Consider the following 21777-nt stretch of genomic DNA (forward strand, 5'->3'; position numbering starts at 1 on the left):
TTTTTTTTTTTGGAATATAATTGTTTTACAATGGTGTGTTAGTTTCTCCTTTATAACAAAGTGAATCAGCTATACATATACATATATCCCCATATCTCTTCCCTCTTGCGTCTCCCTCCTTCCCACCCTCCCTATCCCACCCCTTTAGGTGGTCACAAAGCACCGAGCTGATCTCCCTATGCTATGTGGCTGCTTCCCACTAGCTATCGGTTTTAAATTTGGTAGTGTATATATGTCCATGCCATTCTCTCACTTTGTCACAGCTTACCCTTCCCCCTCCCCATGTCCTCAAGTCCATTCTCTAGTAGGTCTGCATCTTTATTCCTGTCCTGCCCCTAGGTTCTTCATGACCATTTTTTTTTTAAATTCCATATATATGTGTTAGCATACGGTATTTGTTTTTCTCTTTCTGACTTACTTCACTCTGTATGACAGACTCTAGGTCCATCCACCTCACTACAAATAACTCAATTCCATTTCTTTCTATGGCTGAGTAATATTCCATTGTATATATGTGCCACATCTTCTTTATCCATTCATCTGTCGATGGACACTTAGGTTGCTTCTATGTCCTGCCTATTGTAAATAGAGCTGCAATGAACATTGAGGTACGTGACTCTTTTTGAATTATGGTTTTCTCAAGGTATATGGTCAGTAGTGGGATTGCTGGGTCATATAGTAGTTCTATTTTTAGTTTTTTTTTTTTTTTAACATCTTTATTGAAGTATAATTGCTTTACAATGGTGTGTTAGTTTCTGCTATTTTTAGTTTTTTAAGGAACCTCCATACTGTTCTCCATAGTGGCTGTATCAATTTACATTCCTACCAACAGTGCAAGAGAGTTCCCTTTTCTCCACACCCTCTCCAGCATTTATTGTTTGTAGATTTTTTGAGGATGGCCATTCTGACTGGTGTGAGATGATATCTCATTGTAGTTTTGACTTGCATTTCTCTAATGATTAATGATGTTGAGCATTCTTTCATGTGTTTGTTGGCAATCTGTATATTGTATTTGGAGAAATGTCTATTTAGGTCTTCTGCTCATTTTTGGATTGGGTTGTTTGTTTTTTTTGATATTGAGCTGCATGAGCTGTTTGTAAATTTTGGAGATTAATCCTTTGTCAGTTGCATCATTTGCAAATATTTTCTCCCATTCTAAGGGTTGTCTTTTCATCTTGTTTATGGTTTCCTTTGCTGTGCAAAGCTTTTAAGTTTCATTAGGTCCCATTTTTTTATTTTTGTTTTTATTTCCATTTCTCTAGGAGGTGGGTCAAAAGGATCTTGCTGTGATTTACGTCATAGAGTGTTCTGCCTATATTTTCCTCTAAGAGTTTTACATAGGTCTTCTTTCTCTGCTGCATTATCTTTCAGCTGATTCTTTGACAATGTATGGTGATGATTGCAAAAGCTTGACCTCTTCCCTCACAGTGTTTAGAGCAGTGATTTGCAATGAGTTGACAATAAATACCTGTTAATTAAATTATCTGTACTCCCTCTGACCTGAGCCTGGAGCCCCCTCCATTTCTTCCTCTGTACCTAACTGTTACAGAGTTAAACAATTTTTTTACTTTTACCCTCCTTGTCTCTCTAGAATATTGTTAATCAAAGTGATCTGTGGACCAGCAGCATCAGCATCACCTAGAAGCAACTTAGAAATGAAGATTCTCAGGCACCACCTCTTGACCTACTGGATCAGAATCTGTGTTCTCACAAGAGCCTCTGGTAGTTACCATGCACATTAACGTTTGAAAAGCTCTGTTCTAGACATGCCTTCAGACCAAATCTAGTCAGCTGCCCATGATCACATTTTACATGGTTATATAAGTACCTATATAATATACACAACTTCTCCTCTTGGTTCAAAAAGCTTACAATATTTCCTATCTGGTTCTTTAAGAAAAAGTTTGCTGATCCTGCTCTAGAGCATATGCCTTACTGTACTTGAATTCTGGGTAGATTTTATCTTGCTTTCACCCAAATACCATCTGAATGAAGATAAGCATGGATTCTGCCATGCTTATTTATCTTTGTGCACCCACAGTCTTTGGTACATTTGCATTCATCATTGTATGTTATGATTTATTTTTGGTTTGCATGTTTATAGGTATGTTTCTCTACTAGGCAAAAAGCTCCCTGAGGACAGGATGAGAGAAGGCTCCCTGGAAACAAAGCCTGGGATGGGGATTCTATTCAAGGGAGTTATTGAAGGAACGCTCCCGGAAAAACCCTGAGAGACTGGGAGGGATGCAGGACAGGTAGAAGCTAAGCAAAGATGATGTGGCTGCACTGGATTCTAGCCTCACGCTTATCTGTGGGGAGCTCTGGAGTGTGACTAGCATCACAGAGTTGTTCTACCATAAGGCAAGGCGCTGGGCTTCTTGTACCTGCATATCAGTCATTGGCAGAGGCTGCCCTGGGGAGAGGCAGATCCTTTCCGGCTTTTCTGGATGAGGCTGCTCCTCTTTTTTTTCTTTTCTTTTTTTTTTTTTTTTGGTTGAGCCTCGTGGCTTGTGGGATTTTATTTCCCTGGACAGTGATTGAACCCAGGCCCTCATCAGTGAGAGGGTAGCATCCTAACCACTGGACCGCCAGGGAATTCCAGAGGCTGCTCCTTTTGACTGAGGCCACCTGTGTGCCCTTGGCAGCCACTATTCAAGTAGCTGGGGCTGGGGGTCATTTCCAGTGTGTCTTTTTATTTTAATTTCTGTTTCCTTAGTTTCTAGTACAGTTCCTGGCACTCAGCAAGTGTGCAATAAATCTTGGTTACATGAATGAATCTCTTCCTAACCTACATAATATGTACTCACTTGTTAATTAAGATAGAGGGTATCCATTGTCTTTGTTTATGTTCAACCAATTAGTAAAGTAAATCATCTTCTAACTAGTTAAACCAGACTACATGAGAGAATCAAGATAAATGTACCTAACAAATTGCCTGATGTATAATAGGCAACAATAAATGTTAGTTTATTTCCCTTTAGGATTAAGTAGATTATGTAAATATATTTTATTGGGAACAGTGTCAACTTTCCTGTTTATGGCTTGTAACACATTCAGAAGAATCAACAGAGATTTCAGTTTTTATTTTCTGCACAGTCTCTACTTGAGGCTTCCTGAGATAATCAGTCTTAGCTGTGGGGAGGCATAATGAGGATATAATTTGAGATATCATAGTAGTAATGATATTAGAAAATACAGGAAGTATTAAGAAAATATGGCTGCTATTAAAATGGTTGCAATGCAAAAAATCATAGCTGCCATGTAGTACCTAGTACAGGCCAGGCACTGTGCTAGGTGTTTCACATACCTTATTGCTGATCATCAAAACAACCTTAAAAGGAGGGAACTATAAGTGCTAGATACACCATAGTGGACAAGGTTTGTAATTAGGATACCAGAAATGCAGAGGCACCCATATTTTTATATTAAAAATATTATTAAAGTCCTATGCTAGAAATAAGAATTTGTGAATTTCTTTACAATTATTTGTTTATTATTATTTAAAAAGTTTGAATTACACAAACGGGGTCACTATTACCTTTTTAGAGCCTAGGATTTCTAAAAGTCTTAATTTCACACCCTCTGCTCCAGCAGATATTATTAGCTCAAGTTTAGAAGTGAGGAAATTAAAACTCAGAGAGGTTGGATAGCAACTGAATCAGTCAGGGGTCATCAGAAGAGCAAAAAGAAAAAAGAGATGATACTCAAATGAGAACTTGCATTAGCCCCTTAACTGGAGCTGAGCTGCTGAAAACGCTAGAGAAGTCAGTTCTGAATCCACTGAAGAGGTGCCACTGCAACTAGGTCTGTAATCAGCTAGAGCTGCCAGATTCTGGAATAATCCAGCTGAAAACACTTAGCCATCTCTAGCAACTGCAACTCTGTTGGAGTCAGAGCAGACCTTTCTCATCTTCTTGCCTTCTGATCTCTTGCCAGTGTCTGCTGCAAGAAGAACTGAACAGAAAATCAGCAGGTGAGGGAGTCTGGGAAGTGGAGCCTGCAGACTCCCAGCCCTGCAGAAAGAAATGGAGAAGGGTGGGTATGGGTTGGATAGATGACAGGCGGATATCCAGGACACCCATATAGTGGGAAAGTGGTATGGCAAGGCTGCCCCATGCTGCCTGTCTGTAAAATGTGTATGTTTAATGGAAAAGCTATCCTACTGAGTTCATCTTATTTACCTCACTTGAAAATTCATGTTTGAGTGAATCTAATTCACTTTACTTGAAAATTTATATTTCTGAGTTCTGAAATCTAGTTCATTTGTCCTCTAATTCAGCTCTTTATTAAACTTTGAATATGATCTTTCAAACGAGCAGAGAAATATTCCATATTGGTGAGTTTTTGAATATTGGCATTGGTGCACACTGGTTGAAATCTTAGCATTCTGGATCCCTGCTGGGATCTTCTGTTGCTACTCATTATGGCATTTTCTCATGCTGCAGAGAACATGCTTGAAACTGAAATGGCAATTTATATTCCTACTTGCAATATCTCAGTTATTTGGTAACAATTCTTAAAATGTGACTAGGACCAAATGACATTGGATTTTTCCATTGCTGTTGCCCTTTCAATAATGGTCATTTATCAAACACCCTGAATTAGGTATTGGGGTTACTAGAACAGACAAGATAAAATTCCTATTAATGAGGAGCTTCTACACTAATATTTGACCCAAACAGAGAGATTTTCTCTTAGTCCCTAGCAAACACTTTTCTCTGAGAGAAACATTCAACTTAGGTTATATATCTTATTTTCTTTTTAAAGACACCAGTTCTCCACTTCAACCCAAGGAATCAAAGAGAAAAGAAAGACATTAAGAGGGTAATTTTTTAATCATAATATATTCTTGGGATGATCGCAGGTTAACCAGATATTCTTCCTAACTTGTAACATTGGTCCCCTATTTCTTTGCTGGAGCAATAATGGCTGTGAAGTGACCTTCTTTTGAGAGTGTCTGTTATCTGACAGTGGAAGGACAGGTGGAATACTCTGGCCTGACTTCATTCTTATGTTGCTGCCACTCAACTATCATGGCAGTGACAAGTGAAGATAGTAACAGAGTGATTCTATAACTCAGAACCATCAGAATACTCTCCAGGAGTAGAGTATGGGATATGGCCAACTGTGAGGAATTTTTCTCAATTTTACATTCTCATTAAAAAAATACTACCAACCACCTACTAAATTAACTTAGAATTCATGGAATGGAATTAATCCATTGGACAACTAATCCTGTTCTTCTTTTCCAATCTTGTCTACTATTACACCCAACCCCTATCTGCCCCAGCTTCAAGTTGTTCATTTGTTAAGCAAAGCAATCCTTTTAAGTAAAACAAAACATTATGTAGAGCTGCAAGATATGGCACAGATAAAGGCAGAACTGTCTGGTTAGAAATGGTGGGAGGTATTAGATTAGGAACCAAGATGGCAGAGTAGAAGGACGTGCTCTCACTCCCTCTTGAGAGAACACCAGAATCACAACTAGCTGCTGGACATTCATTGACAGGAAGACACTGGAACTCACTAAAGAAGATACCCCACATCCAAAGACAAAGGAGAAGTCACAATGAGCTGATAGGAGGGGCACAATCAGAGTAAAATCAAATCCCAAAACGGGTGGGTGGGTGATTCACAGACTGGAGAACACTTATACCACAGAAGTCCACCCACTGGAGTGAAAGTTCTGAGCCCCACATCAGGCTTCCCAACTTGGAGGTCTGGCAATGGGAGGAGGAATTCCTAAAGAATCAGCCTTTGAAGGCTAGTGGGAGTTGATTGCAGGACTTCTACAGGACTGGGGGAAACAGAGACTCTACTCTTGGAGGGCACACACAAAGTAGTGTGCGCATCAGGACCCAGGGGAAGGAGCAGTGACAACAGGGGAGTCTGAACCACACCTACATGCTAGTGTTGGCAGGTCTCCTGCAGAGGCAGGGGGTGGCTGTGGCTTACCGTGGGGATAAGGACACTGGCAGCAGAAATTCTAGGAAGTACTCCTTGGTGTGAGCCCTCCCAGAGTCCATCATTAGCCCCACCAAAGAGCACAGGTAGGCTCCAGTGTTGAGTTGCCTCAAGCCAAACCAACAGGGAGGGAACCCAGCCCCACCCATCAGCAGTCAAGCAGATTAAAGTTTTACTGAGCTCTGCCCACCAGAGCAACAGTCAGCTCTACCCACCAACAGTGCCTCCCATTGGGAAACTTGCACAAGCCACTTAGATAGCCTCATCCACTAGAGGGAAGACAGCAGAAGCAAGAAGAACTATAATCCTGCAGCCTGTGGAACAAAAACCACATTCACAGAAAGATAGACAAGATGAAATGGCAGAGGGCTATGTAGCAGATGAAGGGATAAGATAAAACCCCAGAAAAACAACTAAATGAAGTGGAGACAGGCAACCTTCCAGAAAAAGAATTCAGAATAATGATAGTGAAGATGATCCAGGACCTCGGAAAAAGAATGGAGGCAAATATCGAGAAGATGCAAGAAGTGATTAACAAAGACCTAGAAGAATTAACGAACAAACAAACAGAGATGAAAAATACAATAACTGAAAAGAAAACTACAATAGAAGGAATCAATAGCAGAATAAATGAGGCAGAAGAAAGGATAAGTGACCTGGAAGACAGAATGGTGGAATTCACTGCTGCAGAACAGAATAAAGAAAAAAGAATGGAAAGAAATGAAGAGATCCTAAGAGACCTCTGGGACAACATTAAACACAACAACATTTGCATTATAGGGGTCCCAGAAGGAGAAGAGAGAGAGAAAGGACCCAAGAAAATATTTGAAGAGATTATAGGTGAAAACTTCTTTAACATGGGAAAGGAAATAGCCACCCAAGTCCAGGAAGCACAGAGAGTCCCATACAGGATAAACCCAAGGAAAAACACACCAAGACACATAGTAATCAAATTGGCAAAAATTAAAGACAAAGAAGAATTATTGAAAGCAGCAAGGAAAAAACAACAAATTACACACAAGGGAACTTCCATAAGGTAAAAAGCTGATTTCTCAGCAGAAACTCTACAAGCCAGAAGGGAGTGGCATGATATACTTAAAGTGATGAAAGGGAAGAACCTACAACCAAGATTACTCTACCCAGCAGGATCTCATTCAGATTCGATGGAGAAATCAAAAGCTTTACAGACAAGGAAAAGCTAAGAGAATTCAGCACCACCAAACCAGCTATACAACAAATGTTAAAGGAACTTCCCTAAGTGGGAAGAGAAGAAAAGGACCTAGAAAAACAAACCCAGAACAATTAAGAAAATGGTAATAGGAACATACATAACAATAATTACCTTAAAAGTGAATGGATTAAATGCTCCAACCAAAAGACACAGGCTTGCTGAATGGATACAAAAACAAGACCCATCTATATGCTGTCTACAAGAGACCCACTTCAGATCTAGGGAAACATACAGATTGAAAGTGATGGATGGAAAAAGATATTCCATGCAAATGGAAATCAAAAGAAAGCTGGAGCAGCAATACTCATAACAGATAAAATAGACTTTAAATAAAGAATGTTACAAGAGACAAGGAAGGACACTACATAATGATCAAAAGATCAATCCAAGAAAAAGATATAACAATTATAAATATATATACATCCAACATAGGAGCACTTCAATACATAAGGCAACTGCTAACAGCTATAAAAGAGGAAATCGACAGTAACACAGTAATAGTGGGGGACTTTAACACCTCACTTACACCAATGGACAGATCATCCAAAATGAAAATAAATAAGGAAACAGAAGCTTTAAATGACACAGTAGACCAGATAGATTTAATTGATATTTATAGGACATTCCATCCAAAAACAGCAGATTACACTTTCTTCTCAAGTGCGCACGGAACATTCTCCAGGATAGATCACATCTTGGGTCACAAATCAAGCCTCAGTAAATTTAAGAAAATTGAAATCATATCAAGCATCTTTTCTGACCACAATGCTATGAGATTAGAAATCAATTACAGGGAAAAAATCGTAAAAAACACAAACACATGGACGCTAAACAATACATTACTAAATAACCAAGAGATCACTGAAGAAATCAAAGAGGAAATCAAAAAATACCTAGAGGCAAATGACAATGAACACACGATAATCCAAAACCTATGGGATGCAGCAAAAGCAGTTCTAAGAGGGAAGTGTATAGCTATACAAGCCTACCTAAACAAACAAGAAAAATCTCAAGTAAACAACCTAACCTTACACCTAAAGGAACTAGAGAAACAAGAACAAACAAAACCCGAAGTTAGCAGAAGGAAAGAAATCATAAAGATCAGAGCAGAAATAAATGAAATAGAAACAAAGAAAACAATAGCAAAGATCAATAAAACTAAAAGCTGGTTCTTTGAGAAGACAAACAAAATTGATAAGCCATTAGCCAGACTCATCAAGAAAAAGAGGGAGAGGACTCAAATCAATAAAATTAGAAATGAAGAGGGAGAAGTTACAACAGACACCGCAGAAATACAAAGCATCCTAAGAGACTACTACAAGCAACTCTATGCCAATAAAATAGACAACCTGGAAGAAATGGACAAATTCTTAGAAAGGTATAACCTTCCAAGACTGAACCAGGAAGAAACAGAAAATATGAAAAGACCAATCACAAATAAGGAAATTGAAACTGATTAAAAATCTTCCAACAAACAAAAGTCCAGGACCAGATGGCTTCACAAGTGAATTCTATCAAACATTTAGAGAAGAGCTAACACTCATCCTTCACAAACTCTTCCAAAAAATTGCAGAGGAAGGAACACTCCCAAACTCATTCTATGAGGCCACCATCACTCTGATACCAAAACCAGACAAAGATACTACAAAAAAAGAAAATTACAGACCAATATCACTGATGAATATAGATGCAAAAATCCTCAACAAAATACTGGCAAAAAGAATCCAACAACACATTAAAAGGATTATACACCACGATCAAGTGGGATTTATCCCAGGGATGCAAGGATTCTTCAATACACACAAATCAATCAATGTGATACACCATATTAACAAATTGAAGAATAAAAACCATATGATCATCTCAGTAGATGCAGAAAAAGCTTTTGACAAAATTCAACACCCATTTATGATAAAAACTCTCCAGAAAGTGGGCATAGAGGGATCTTCCCTCAACATAATAAAGGCCATATATGAAAAACCCACAGCAAACATCATTCTCAATGGTGAAAAACTGGAAGCATTTCCTCTAAGATCAGGAAGGAGACAAGGATGTCCACTCTCACCACTATTATTCAACATAGATTTGGAAGTCCTAGCCATGGCAATCAGAGAAGAAAAAGAAATAAAATGAATACAAATTGGAAAAGAAGAAGTAAAACTGTCACTGTTTGCAGATGACATGATACTATACATAGAGAATCCTAAAAATGCCACCAGAAAACTACTAGAGCTAATCAATGAATTTGGTAAAGTTGCAGGATACAAAATTATGCACAGAAATCTCTTGCATTCCTATACGCCAATGATGAAAAATCCGAAAGAGAAATTATGGAAACACTCCCATTTACCATTGCAACAAAAAGAATAAAGTACCTAGGAATAAACCTACCTAGGGAGACAAAAGACCTGTATGCAGAAAAGTATAAGACACTGATGAAAGAAATTAAAGATGATACCAACAAGTGGAGAGATATACCATGTTCTTGGATTGGAAGAATCAATATTGTTAAAATGAGTCTACTACCCAAAGCAATCTACAGATTCAATGCAATCCCTAGCAAATTACCGATGGCATTTTTTATGGAACTGGAACAAAAAATCTTAAAATTTGTATGGAGACACAAAAGACCCCGAATTCCCAAAGCAGTCTTGAGGGAAAAAAACGGAGCTGGAGGAATCAGACTCCCTGACTTCAGACTATACTACAAAGCTACAGTAATCAAGACAATATGGTACTGGCACAAAAACAGAAACATAGATCAGTGGAACAGGATAGAAAGCCCAGAGATAAACCCACGCACCTATGGTCAACTAATCCATGACAAAGGAAGCAAAGATATACAATGGAGAAAACACAGTCTCTTCAATAAGTGGTGCTAGGACAACTGGACAGCTACATGTAAAAGAATGAAATTAGAACAGTCCCTAACACCATACACAAAAATAAACTCAAAATGGATTCGAGACCTAAATGTAAGACTGGACACTATAAAACTCTTAGTGGAAAACATAGGAAGAACACTCGATGACATAAATCACAGCAAGATCTTTTTTGATCCACCTCCTAGAGTAATGGAAATAAAAATAAAAATAAACAAATGGGACCTAATGAAACTTCAAAGCTTTTGCACAACAAAGGAAACCATAAACAAGACGAAAAGACAACCCTCAGAATGGTAGAAATTATTTGCAAACGAATCAACAGACATAGGATTAATCTCCAAAATATATAAACAGCTCATTCAGCTCAATATTAAAGAAACAAACAACCCAATCCAAAAATGGGCAGAAGACCTAAATAGACATTTCTCCAAAGAAGACATACAGATGGCCAAGAAGCACATGAAAAGATGCTCAACATCACTAATTATTAGAGAAATGCAAATCAAAACTACAATGAGGTATCACCTCACACCAGTTAGAATGGGCATCATCAGAAAATCTACAAACAACAAATGCTGGAAAGGGTGTGGAGAAAAGGCAACCCTCTTGCACCGTTGGTGGGAATGTAAATTGATACAGCCACTATGGAGAACAGTATGGAGGTTCCTTAAAAAACTAAAAATAGAATTGCCATATGATCCAGCAATCCCACTACTGAGCATATACCCAGATAAACCATAATTCAAAAAGACACATGCACCCCAATATTCATTGCAGCTTTATTTACAATAGCCAGGTCATGGAAGCAACCTAAATGCCCATCGACAGATGAATGGATAAAGAAGATGTGGTACATATATACCATGGAATATTACTCTGCCATAAAAAGGAACAAAATTGGGTCATTTGTTGAGACGTGGATGGTTCTAGAGACTGTCATACAGAGTGAAGTAAGCCAGAAAGAGAAAAAGAAATATCGTATATTAACGCATATATGTGGAACCTAGAAAAATGGTACAGATGAACCGGTTTGCAGAGCAGAAATTGAGACACAGATGTAGAGATCAAACGTATGGACACCAAGGGGGGAAAGTGGCGGGCGGTAGGGGTGGTGGTATGATGAATTGGGCGAATGCGATTGACATGTATACAATGATGAGTATAAAATTGATGACTAATAAGGAACTGCTGTATAAAAAAATAAATAAAATAATATTTAAAAATTAAAAAGAAAGAAATGGTGGGGGAAGCAGAGCTTGGCTGCCTTATATTCTTTGTGCCTTGGCCACAGAGGCAGCTCTTCTAAACCCCAGACTACTCTGGACATTCTAAATGTGTCATCTTTCTTATTACATTTTACTGTCTTCTTGCTCAATTGGATATTTTTTCTTGGCATGCCTTTCTTCTCTAGCACTTCTTGTTCAAATATATCTCCAAACTAAATTCTAGCTCTTCCAGGAAACTCTTCACTTGAAACCAATCTAGACTTCCTCTGCTTTCCCACAGCACTTGTGTTTCCAATGGTTGTATTCAGGGAAGGTTGCCCTACTATGTATCAAACTGCCATGAAGTCAGGGACGTTTTGTCCACCTTAGTATCTTCATCATGCCCTGCACATATTAGGTCCTCAAAGATTTAATTGCTTTTTAAAGAAGAGAACATTTGCCCTTATATAAGTTATTGATAATTCTCTCTATACAGGTCCAGATTTTCCAAATTTGTTTCCCTATTTCCACCATACGTAATGACTTCTTCCCATTTATGTTCTGCTCAAATGCCACATCAAAAACAAAACCTCCCTTGAATCTTCCTTGATGAAAATAGTATCAAGTTCCTTTGAATGCCCAATAGGACACTTTGTGTCCCTCTCTGAGGACACTGAGCTTTCTCTCATATATTATACAGCCGCATACATGCCTATTCTGCACAATTGTAAGTTACTTAAGAAAATATCCATGTTCTAGAACTGTAAGAGTATCAAGTCTGCAGTGAGAGGAACATGGCTTCAAACTCAGACAATGCCAGTTAATATCTGGGTGGCAGTAAGTAAAGGACTTAAGTTCTCTGAATCTCAGTTTCCTTATTGTAAAATAAGGCTAATAATGTATCCTTCAGAGACTTTTTGGTGAGGATTACATTCTATAAGACCAAAGTAAATGACAAACATTGGGCGTTCAAAATGGTAATTCCCTTTTCCCAGATTTATCCTTGAGACTTCCCCAGAACCTAGAACAGTCCCTGGTATGAAGTATATTCTCAACTTTTGTTTGCTTACTGAATTGAATTAGACCAGTGGAGTTACTATTCTAGAAAATTAATGAGATCTATGTGGGAAAATAATGGACTCCATTGACAAGAAGATTGGGAAACATCAAGTTGTATCTAAATACATTTTTTAAGGCTTTAAAATAAGGATTTAATTAGAAACAACCATCAAGAACTGTCTGAAATGTGTTTTGCATTTTAAAGTTTTAAGCATTCTATTCAAACCAACTTTCTTGATGGCGTCATCAAGCCACGATGATATAGTGATTCCATTATCCTCTTGCTTGGTGGGAAAGGGCTTGGTTAAACCTCAAGTTTGCCATGAACAACAGTATGCCCTGGTTGGCGATGTTAACATACAGATCCAGCTGCCCTTTATCTTATGGAGAGATGTCCAACTGTCCACTGAATGGTGAGACGCTCACCATCCGGCCTACAGCCTGGATGGGCAGGCTGTTGATGAAGCCTCCGTCCACCCACTTCTGCCCTTTGTATTCCATTGATTTCAGTCCTGTGTAAATGGACACGAAGCTGCTAGCTAACAGGACCTTAATAAGGTCCTCCCTGGAGGGAAAACTGGAGACTAAGTTTTTTTAAAAATAGGATTAAAAAAACCTTTTGATTATTTAATGTGCATGATTTGGCTATATATCTCTTCACAGAGAATCTCACAAGACTAGTGTTCATTGCAGCAGAGGTTGGGAAATACAGCAATAGGCTACTGGTCCTAGAGAGAGTGGGAAGAAATCTTGTCTGCCCTCAGGTTGTCTTTCTTGCCTGAGGCTGACTGGCCGTCTCTGCAGAGGCTCCCCAGGTTGACATTTCCTAGGTAGCTTCTCCGTGGTCCACAGTCTGACCTTCAGGCTCTTAAAGCTGTCTGATCACCCTAAGGATGTGGACTGTCTCTCATGGACTGACTCACATTACCAAGTTTAGAGACCGATGAATTAACATTGATCAGAATTTGCTAATTTGTCATGAGCATTCTTACTTCAGGTGGAATTTACCATATGGATTGGCCTAATAACATAAGTTTTTCCCTCATCGTCTGATCTACTGAGAAAGTCAAATTATAACTTTAAGATTGTTGGTAAGCTTGAATCAGAAAAAGTAGGGAATTACTGAACTGACTTTAAGAGATGTCCTCAGTTAGACCTTCTTCCCCTTCCTCTCTCCCTTTCTCCTTCTCATCTATTCATCAACAACACTTCTTGGAAACCAATAATGTGAAGCAGAGGGCTCTGGGGTGAGTCTCCCTAATTTTCAATCACAGATGTTCTGTTTCTAGCTGTGTGATCTTGGTGAGGTGATTTAACTTCTTACTGCTGCCATGTCCTCTTGCATAATAGCATCCACTCCAAGCATGTTAGAGAAATTACTATATGCAGATGACTTAGAACAGCACCAGGCACCGATGGTTTGCATACCTCTTTAATGTGCACATAGGTTAGATAGGCTGTGTTTTTTAAATTTTATTTTTTTATGTACATCAGAAAATTGAGTTTCAAAGTGATTAATTGTTCTGCCCTAGGTCACACTCAGTTAATAAGTAGCAGAGTTTGTTCAGGACCACGTAAAAATCTACTGTTTATTTTAGAAAATCATGGATTTTGGCATCCTGGGGGAAGAAATAAAACATAATAGTTATGTGGGCTCTCATTTCCCTTTTAAAAAATTCTGTACAAATGAAGGGTGGACTCTAGTTTTTATGTTTATCATCAACTTTTGATAGATTTTGTCATTTTCCATATTTATCTCCTGTAATTTGGACTCCTCTTAAATGATGCCTTAACAAAGGAGATCAATTTTCCTCTGAAATGTTTTTTTTTTTTTTAAAGAAATTACAGTCATCCCAGACTCACGTTCTTAGGGAGGAAACAGTACATTTGGCAATTTCCATTGTTTCTGGTTGTGATCAGGTTGAATTTCAGGCAGTCATCTTCAAGCTATGCCCTAATTAAGATGAACAGATATTGTCAGTCGGCCTGTTTAATCAGTTTCCCATCTGGCATAATCATGTTTATGAGCAGGATCTGCTTTTGCTTGGCTTGGGAAATAGCTAAAATCGACAGCACACGGCAATCACATCTCCTAAGGTAAGAACAAGGGCCCACTCTTCACTTCTAATCTTTGCTGGGAAAGCACAATTTCAAAGCTGCAGAATAAGTGTATGGGATATTTGCAATGCTGGAGCCCCATTTGGTTCATGGTATCCACCCGTCCATCCATCCACTCATCCATCCACCCATCCATTCATTCATCTATATTTCTGCTTACTTCCATCCATTCCCTCCCAGTAAATATCCCATGAGCCCCTCATATGTGCTGGCCTCTCTATGACCCAGGGCATACTGTTATAAAAAAGAGAGTATTCCTGCTCTCAAGAAGCTCTTGGTGTAATGGAAAAAGTCTCAAAAACATATGGATCTAAAAAATAAAGCCTAGGGCTATTTAGGGGAGGGTAGCATATGAAAAATTTTTGCATTGAAAATAATTGTCTATACAGTTTTGTATTCTGTCTCTAAGAATGGTAGTTGTGCCAAAGGAGGGTATAGAAGTTGACCATTATTACACTGTTTCCTCAAAGGAGCATGCCTTTGATAAATTATTTGTATCTCTATGGTGGATGGTGCTTTATTGATCTCCTGACTAAACAAAAAACAGAAAACACTGGGAGAGATATTTCAAGTTAACACAGGTGTGAATGAGCTAATACCACTGCTTTCTATCAGGAGAACAATTCAGACATCAGAAAAAAAAAAAAACTTTGGGAATGTTGCTGCGTATCCCCTATAGGCCACTCAGATCTTAGCCAATGTGGCAGCTCTTGTTATGTAAACAGATGCAGGAAAGATGCTAAAATGCTCCTTGGTTCAATAATGCCCACAATGTTGTATTTTACAAGGGGTTTAGTCAAAATTCTGTTAATAAGAGACTTATGTAACTAGAACATGTTGTTTTAGGAAGAAAATGAATAGTTGCTAAGGGGAGGCGTGTTTGCTCTTAGGAAATTCCACTTGACACTGGCTACAACCCTTACTAGAAGAGAGAATGAAATGGAATAGGAGTTCCCATCTTCTTTCAACCAATCTCAGGGTCCACGCCTTCCCCTCTGCCTGTGAGCTTGTGAAGCCTGGGCAGAAGGAAGCCTCCATTGGCATATGAGGAAAGCCCTAGGAGGCTTGAATTGCTTTCTTAAGTAAAGAGGGTTGGAGTTTCACAGAGGAATGTGGTGGCGACACCTCCATACAGGGATTCTTGAGGTGTGACTGCAGGAGGAAGACAAGAACAGGGAGCAGTAAGAGGGTCACTGAGAAGGGAGATGAGGAGCAAGAGCACATTTACATGAAGAACCAACAAATTTCCCTACTGTGAGCTCTTCGACACCTCCTCGAAAAGTATGAATGATTCCGACAAAGTCATCACCTCCTGTCTCTATGGCCTGGGTGCTTGCGCAAATCATTAGTAGAAGAACTTCTTACACTTCTTTTAGAGTTCTTTCTTCAAGGAGGAGGGTGTGGGATTATTCACAAATGAAGCTCTTCCAGACAGCATGTGGAACCATGTGCTCTGGTAGAGGCATGGCAAGTGGAAGGGGGAGCACAGACCTTCCTCTTGGAGTCACCTGTATGGAGAAGACCACTGATCATCATGTCTTTCTGGGCACTGCAGACTGTAGGGTGGATTTCCTGGATTCTCCTGATAACCTCCTCCTCACCGAGGGACAGAAATTGGACCCTGCCATACTCTGGTTACATGAAAAAGCACTTCCTAATGGTTTAAGTTGTTTAAATAAGAAGTGGACCACAGAGGGAGGAAGTGAAATCTTTGGTGCTGGAAGTGTTATAGGGGACGTTGCTCAACAAATTGGAAGGGATATTTGGGGTGGAATTCAAACACTGTAAGGGTGACCAGAAGCTCCCAAACTTGACTGCACATCAAAATCATCTATTGAGCTGTTGAAAATACAAATATCTGGGTTCTACCCCAAGACCGGCCAAATCAGAGCATCTGAAGGTAGAGGCAAAGAATCTATATATTTTTCACATTGTGATTCTAGGACAGCCATGTTTTAGACCCAGTGGACTAGACAAACTTTAAGCTAGAAATTCAACTCTGAGATTTTATGTTTCACGTGAAAAGCAACTGCAATCTCAGAAGACTGATAAGCTTTGACTGCCACCCTATATGTTGGATCACTTTTTAAGGTCTGGTCCTTCAGTATCTTGTAGATATTGGGTGAGTTTTACCGAGTGTTGAAAGATTGCTGCAGTAAGTGTGGCTGCCTTTCAGTTGCTACCTGCTGGTGTTGGCAGGTAGAGCTGTGAGTGACCTGGTGCGTGGGTTACCAAAGACCTACAAATAAGCTGAAAAAAGAATTCTGGAATCCTTCCTGGGACACTGAGAACCATGTATATAACAACACCATCTGGCACCAATTTTCTTTCTTCTTCATGTGGGCGGGGGTCAGCAGTGAGGGAAAAATATAATGATGAAGACAAAATAAGTGATATAATACAAGCATTGCTCCACATCGACTTTTCCATGTTGGTGCCAGGCAAGCACAGGGCAGAGGCCCATAGTAACCGGTCATTTTATAAAGGGCCCTGGCAAAACTCTTCTCTCTGAGGCTCAGTTTTATACGTGTCACAAAATAACCAAGCGAAGGATCTTTAAGGACAGAGCTAGTGTGGAACCCAAAGTGATGGGATGCAGTACTGGAGAATAAGTTGTGTACAATTTAGCACATGGACTTAAGGATTTGTTTTTGGACACTGCCACATGTTTACATCAATCTTAATTACAGCCCAACTTGCCTATCATACTCTTGCCTCCATGGAACCTTCTATGAAAGCTAGCCTCCAGCCCATCAGCCACATCACTTCTGTGTTTCTTAAATGGAGGACAGAACCATTTCAATGGTTCTTCATTGCTGAAAAGATGAAGCTCAACTCCTCAGGCTGAGTGCCCTCTGCCTACCTCTCTAGATTGGTCTTCAACTCCATATTTTTCATGCCCCATACTTGAGGTATAAGTTCATACCTACCCCTGAACAACCTTTGTTGGGCTTTGCCTGCTTGATTTTGCCGATGGCATTTACTCCACTCATATCTCCTGACTACCTAGTGATTCTGCAGACTACAGTTGAAGTTCTTCACAATTTTCCTTCTGATTCTCTACGCCCAAGCACAGTTGCTCTCCAGGCTTGGGGCTACTGTTGTATCTAGAACATAAATTTGTATATAATTGATTATACTTTGCAATTATTACTTTTTCATTATCAGTAATTGCTTAATATTTAAAAAAAATGTTGAAATATAGTTGATTTACAATGTTGTGTAAATGTTTGGAGTTGTCTTGTTTATCTACTTTTTAAATTTATAGTAGTGTGTATATTTTAATCCAAAACTCCTAATTTATCCCTCCTCCACAATTCCACTTTGGTAACCATAGATTTGTTTTCTATGTCTGTGGGTCTATTTCTGTTTCATAAATAAGTTCATTTGTACCATTTATTCATTTATTTTTAAAAATTTATTTATTTATTTATTTAGGCTGTGTTGGGTCTTTGTTGCTGCACACTGGCTTTCTCTAGTTGTGGCAAGCGAGGGCTACTCTTCTTTGTGGTGTGTGGGGTTCTCATTGCATTGGCTTCTCTTGTTGCAGAGCATGGGATCTAGGCATGCAGGCTTCAGTAGTTGTGGCACACAGGCTCAATAGTTGTGGTTCACAGGCTCTAGAGTGCAGGCTCAGCAGTTGTGGCACACAGGCTTAGTTGCTCCGCGGCATGTGGGATCTTCCTGCACCAGGGCTTGAACCCCGTCCCCTGCATTGGCAGGCGGATTCTTAACCACTGTGCCACCAGGGAAGTCCCTGTACCATTTTTTTTAGATTCCACATATCAAGTGATACCATGATATTTGTCTTTCCCTGTCTGATTTACTTCACTTAGTATGATAATCTCTAGGTCCATCCATGTTGCTGCAAATGGCATTATTTCATTCTTCTTTATGGCTGAGTAATATTACATTGTGTATATATACCACATCTTCTTTATCCATTCATCCATCGATGGACACCTAGGTTGATTCCATGTCTTAGCTATTGTAAAAAGTACTGCTGGGAACATTGGAATGCAAGTATCTTTTCAAATTATGGTTTTCTCTGGATACATGTCCAGGATTGGGATTGAAGGATCATATGGTAGCTCTATTTTTAGTTTTTTAAGGAACCTCCATACCGTTATTTGTAGTGGTTGTACCAATTTACATTCCCACCAAAACCGGATACTATAAACTCTTAGAGGAAAACATAGAACGCTCTTTGACATAAATCACAGCAATTTTTTTTGCAATAATGGAAATAAAAACAAAAATACACAAATGGGACCTAAGTAAACTTAAAAGCTTTTGCACAGCAAAGGGAACCATAAACAAAACAAAAAGACAACCTATAGAATGGGAGAAAATATTTGCAAACAATGCAACCAACAAGGAATTAATCTCCAAAATATACAAACAGCTCATACAGCTCAATATCAAACAAACAAACAACCCAATCAGAAAATGGCCAGAAGATCTAAATAGACATTTCTCCAAAGAAGACATACAGATGGCCAAAATGTACATGAAAAGATGCTCAACGTCACTAATTATTAGATAAATGCAGATGAAAACTACAATGAGGTATCACCTCACACTAGTCAGAATGGTCACCATCAAGAACTCTACAAATAATAAATGCTGGAGAGGGTGTGGAGAAAAAAGGAACCCTCCTACACTACAATTAATTGTTTATAAATCTGGTCTGTCTCTTCTAATAGACTGTAATTTGTTTAGTGAAGTCATGGTTTATTGTCTTGTTCAGTATCTGGCACCTCAAAGGTCCTTTCTATATAATGTATAGAGGGTGATTTCTATACATAAAAATCCCCTAAATACTGGGGATTTTTATGTTCTTTATGAAACAACAAATTCCAGGAATTTTGAGAAATAGTCATGCACCAGGAGTATTGATTTCTCAGCCTGTGTTTGCTGTGTTCTCCCTAAGATTCAGACCTACCTCGGTATGTCTAGAATACCACATAAACAGACACTAGGTATTCCTGGAAAAGACACTAGGTATTTCAAAGAAGAATTACAAATTTATTTTGAGGAAAACTGGGCAAGTCAGAGGGGAAGAGTGATTCTGAGTGTGCTACTGGTTGGGCCAAAATGTGCCCTCTGTTTTTTAAGTAAAAATAAAAGACACATTTTTCATTTTCACCAAGAACTTTATTGAACAACGTATTCACCTTTTCATTCCACTACCTTCTGCCATTTTTCAGGCAACTTCATAAGTTCATTTTCCCAAAACTTTTTACTTTTTGAGCAAAGAACTGTTCCAGGTGCTGTTTACAGTCTTCCAGGGAATTGAAATTTTTTCCATTAAGAGAATTTTGTAAAGACCGAAATAAATGGAAATCCGAAAGTGCAATGTCTGGTGAATGTGGCGGATGAATCAAAACTTCCCAGCCAAGCTGTAACAGTTTTTGCCTGGTCATCAAAGAAACATGTGGTCTTGCATTATCCTGATGGAAGATTATGTGCTTTCTGTTGACTAATTCTGAACTCTTTTCCTCAAGTGCCACTTTCAGTTGGTCTAATTGGGAGCCATACTTGTTGGAATTAATCATTGGTTTTCCAGAAGGAGCTCATAATAGAGGACTCCCTTCCAATCCCACCATATACACAACATCACCTTCTTTGGATGAAGACCGGCCTTTAGTGTGGTTGGTGGTGGTTAATTTCTCTTGCCCCATGATCTCTTCTGTTCCACATTGTTGTACAGTATCCACTTTTCATCGCCCATCACAATTTGTTTTCAAAACGGAAAGTTTTCATTACGTTTCAGTAGAGAATCACATGCGGAAATATGGTGAAGGTTTTTTTTGCTTAACTTATGTGGAACCAAAACATCAAAGGGATTCACATAACCAGGTCAGTGCAAATGATTTTCAGTGCTTGATTTGGATATTTTGAGTATTTTGGCTATTTCCTTCGTGGTATAACATTGACTGTTCTTAGTTAATGTCTTGATTTGATCGCTGTCAACTTTAACTGGTCTACCCGACTGTGGAGCTTCATCCAGCAAGAAATCTCCAGCACGAAACTTTGCAAACCACTTCTGGCATGTTCGACCAGTCACAGCACCTTCTCCATAAACTGCTCAAATCTTTTTGTGTGTTTCAGTTGCATTTTTACCTTTCTTGAAATAATAAAGCATATTATGCTGAAAATGTTGCTTTTTTCTTCCATCTTCAATATTAAAATGGCTACACAAAAATTCACCAATTTTGATAAGTCTTCTTTTAAATGCACACTGATACGACAGCTGTCACATACAATCTAACAAAATTGTTTCAAACGAAGTTAAAGACAACTAAGTGCTATTAGAGCCATCTTACAGAAAAGACTAATGAACATTTTGGCCCACCCAATATAATGCTTATTATTCTGAGAATTGCCTGACCCAGTCCTCATGAGCTGACTGGGGGAAAGTCCTGGGAGAAAGGGCTATAATAATTATGGGGTAAGTAATTAGAGATAGGTTAGTGGAATCTATGTGAGACTTTCAGAGTCATTTTCTAGCTAAAAGAGACCCTAGTAGTGGTAGGAATGTAATTGTACTACTTGGAGTGACACTGCTAAAATACATGTTGATGTTGAGTAGAGATATTGACCTAGACAGGAAGCCAGAGAAGCCAAAGGCTGGAGAGAGAGAGAGAATGGAGAGACAGAGAGAGAGAGAGAATGGAGAGACAGAAATATGCAGGAGATGACAGCTCACTTGTAGGGCCTCATAGGCAGAGAAGGAGAGGAGAAATGTGATGGACACAGATGGACACATGGTGAGAGCTCAAGCAAGACATCCTCCAGGAGTCCCAGAATTATTTGGAAGAAAGTTTTGTTTCTTCCAAATGGGAGAAAGGCAGAAGCAGAGAAATGCTGGTTTTTGTTTTTGCTTTCTTTTGTGAATGCAACCTCACTTTCTTTTTTAACCCCCTTCCTTTCCTTTCCCTTTGGTGTGGCCTTGAAAAACACACATTACAAAAAGGAGTGCATAATGCAGTTCCTGCCAATTGATGGACCAAGACATGCATAAGTAAAAAGAAAACCATGCAGAAGTACTTCAGGAGACATAGGATCAAAGTGTCCTCTCCTTTCTTGATTGAACTTCTTGGCAAATAACTTTTAGGATTTAATATTGGCAAAGGTTTTAGCTGCTATTTTGTCCCAAAGGAAAGCTAAAGATGGGAAGAAAAGAATTCCTTCCCTCCAGGCTTAACTTCGCATCAGTGTACGCCATTGTTGGCATCTGAAAAATGACTAATTTGCAAGGTGGGTTTAAAAATTAGGTACTTTAATTTTCTTTACATTTTAAAGTTCATGT

At 38.9% G+C, this 21777-nt stretch overlaps 1 protein-coding gene across 1 annotated transcript in view; it reads left to right on the plus strand.

Annotated features, from left to right (window-relative positions):
* Positions 1 to 15926: 15926 nt before the first annotated feature.
* Positions 15927 to 21777, plus strand: part of LOC132360069 (partitioning defective 6 homolog beta-like) — a 191780-nt gene continuing 185929 nt past the window's right edge. The window contains exon 1 of the mRNA XM_059915183.1: positions 15927 to 16246. Within this exon, the coding sequence (XP_059771166.1) occupies positions 15927 to 16246 (320 nt within the window). The remainder of the gene's footprint in view (positions 16247 to 21777) is intronic.

This window comes from Balaenoptera ricei, chromosome 2 (genome assembly GCF_028023285.1).
Source record: "Balaenoptera ricei isolate mBalRic1 chromosome 2, mBalRic1.hap2, whole genome shotgun sequence".
Lineage (NCBI taxonomy): Eukaryota > Metazoa > Chordata > Mammalia > Artiodactyla > Balaenopteridae > Balaenoptera > Balaenoptera ricei.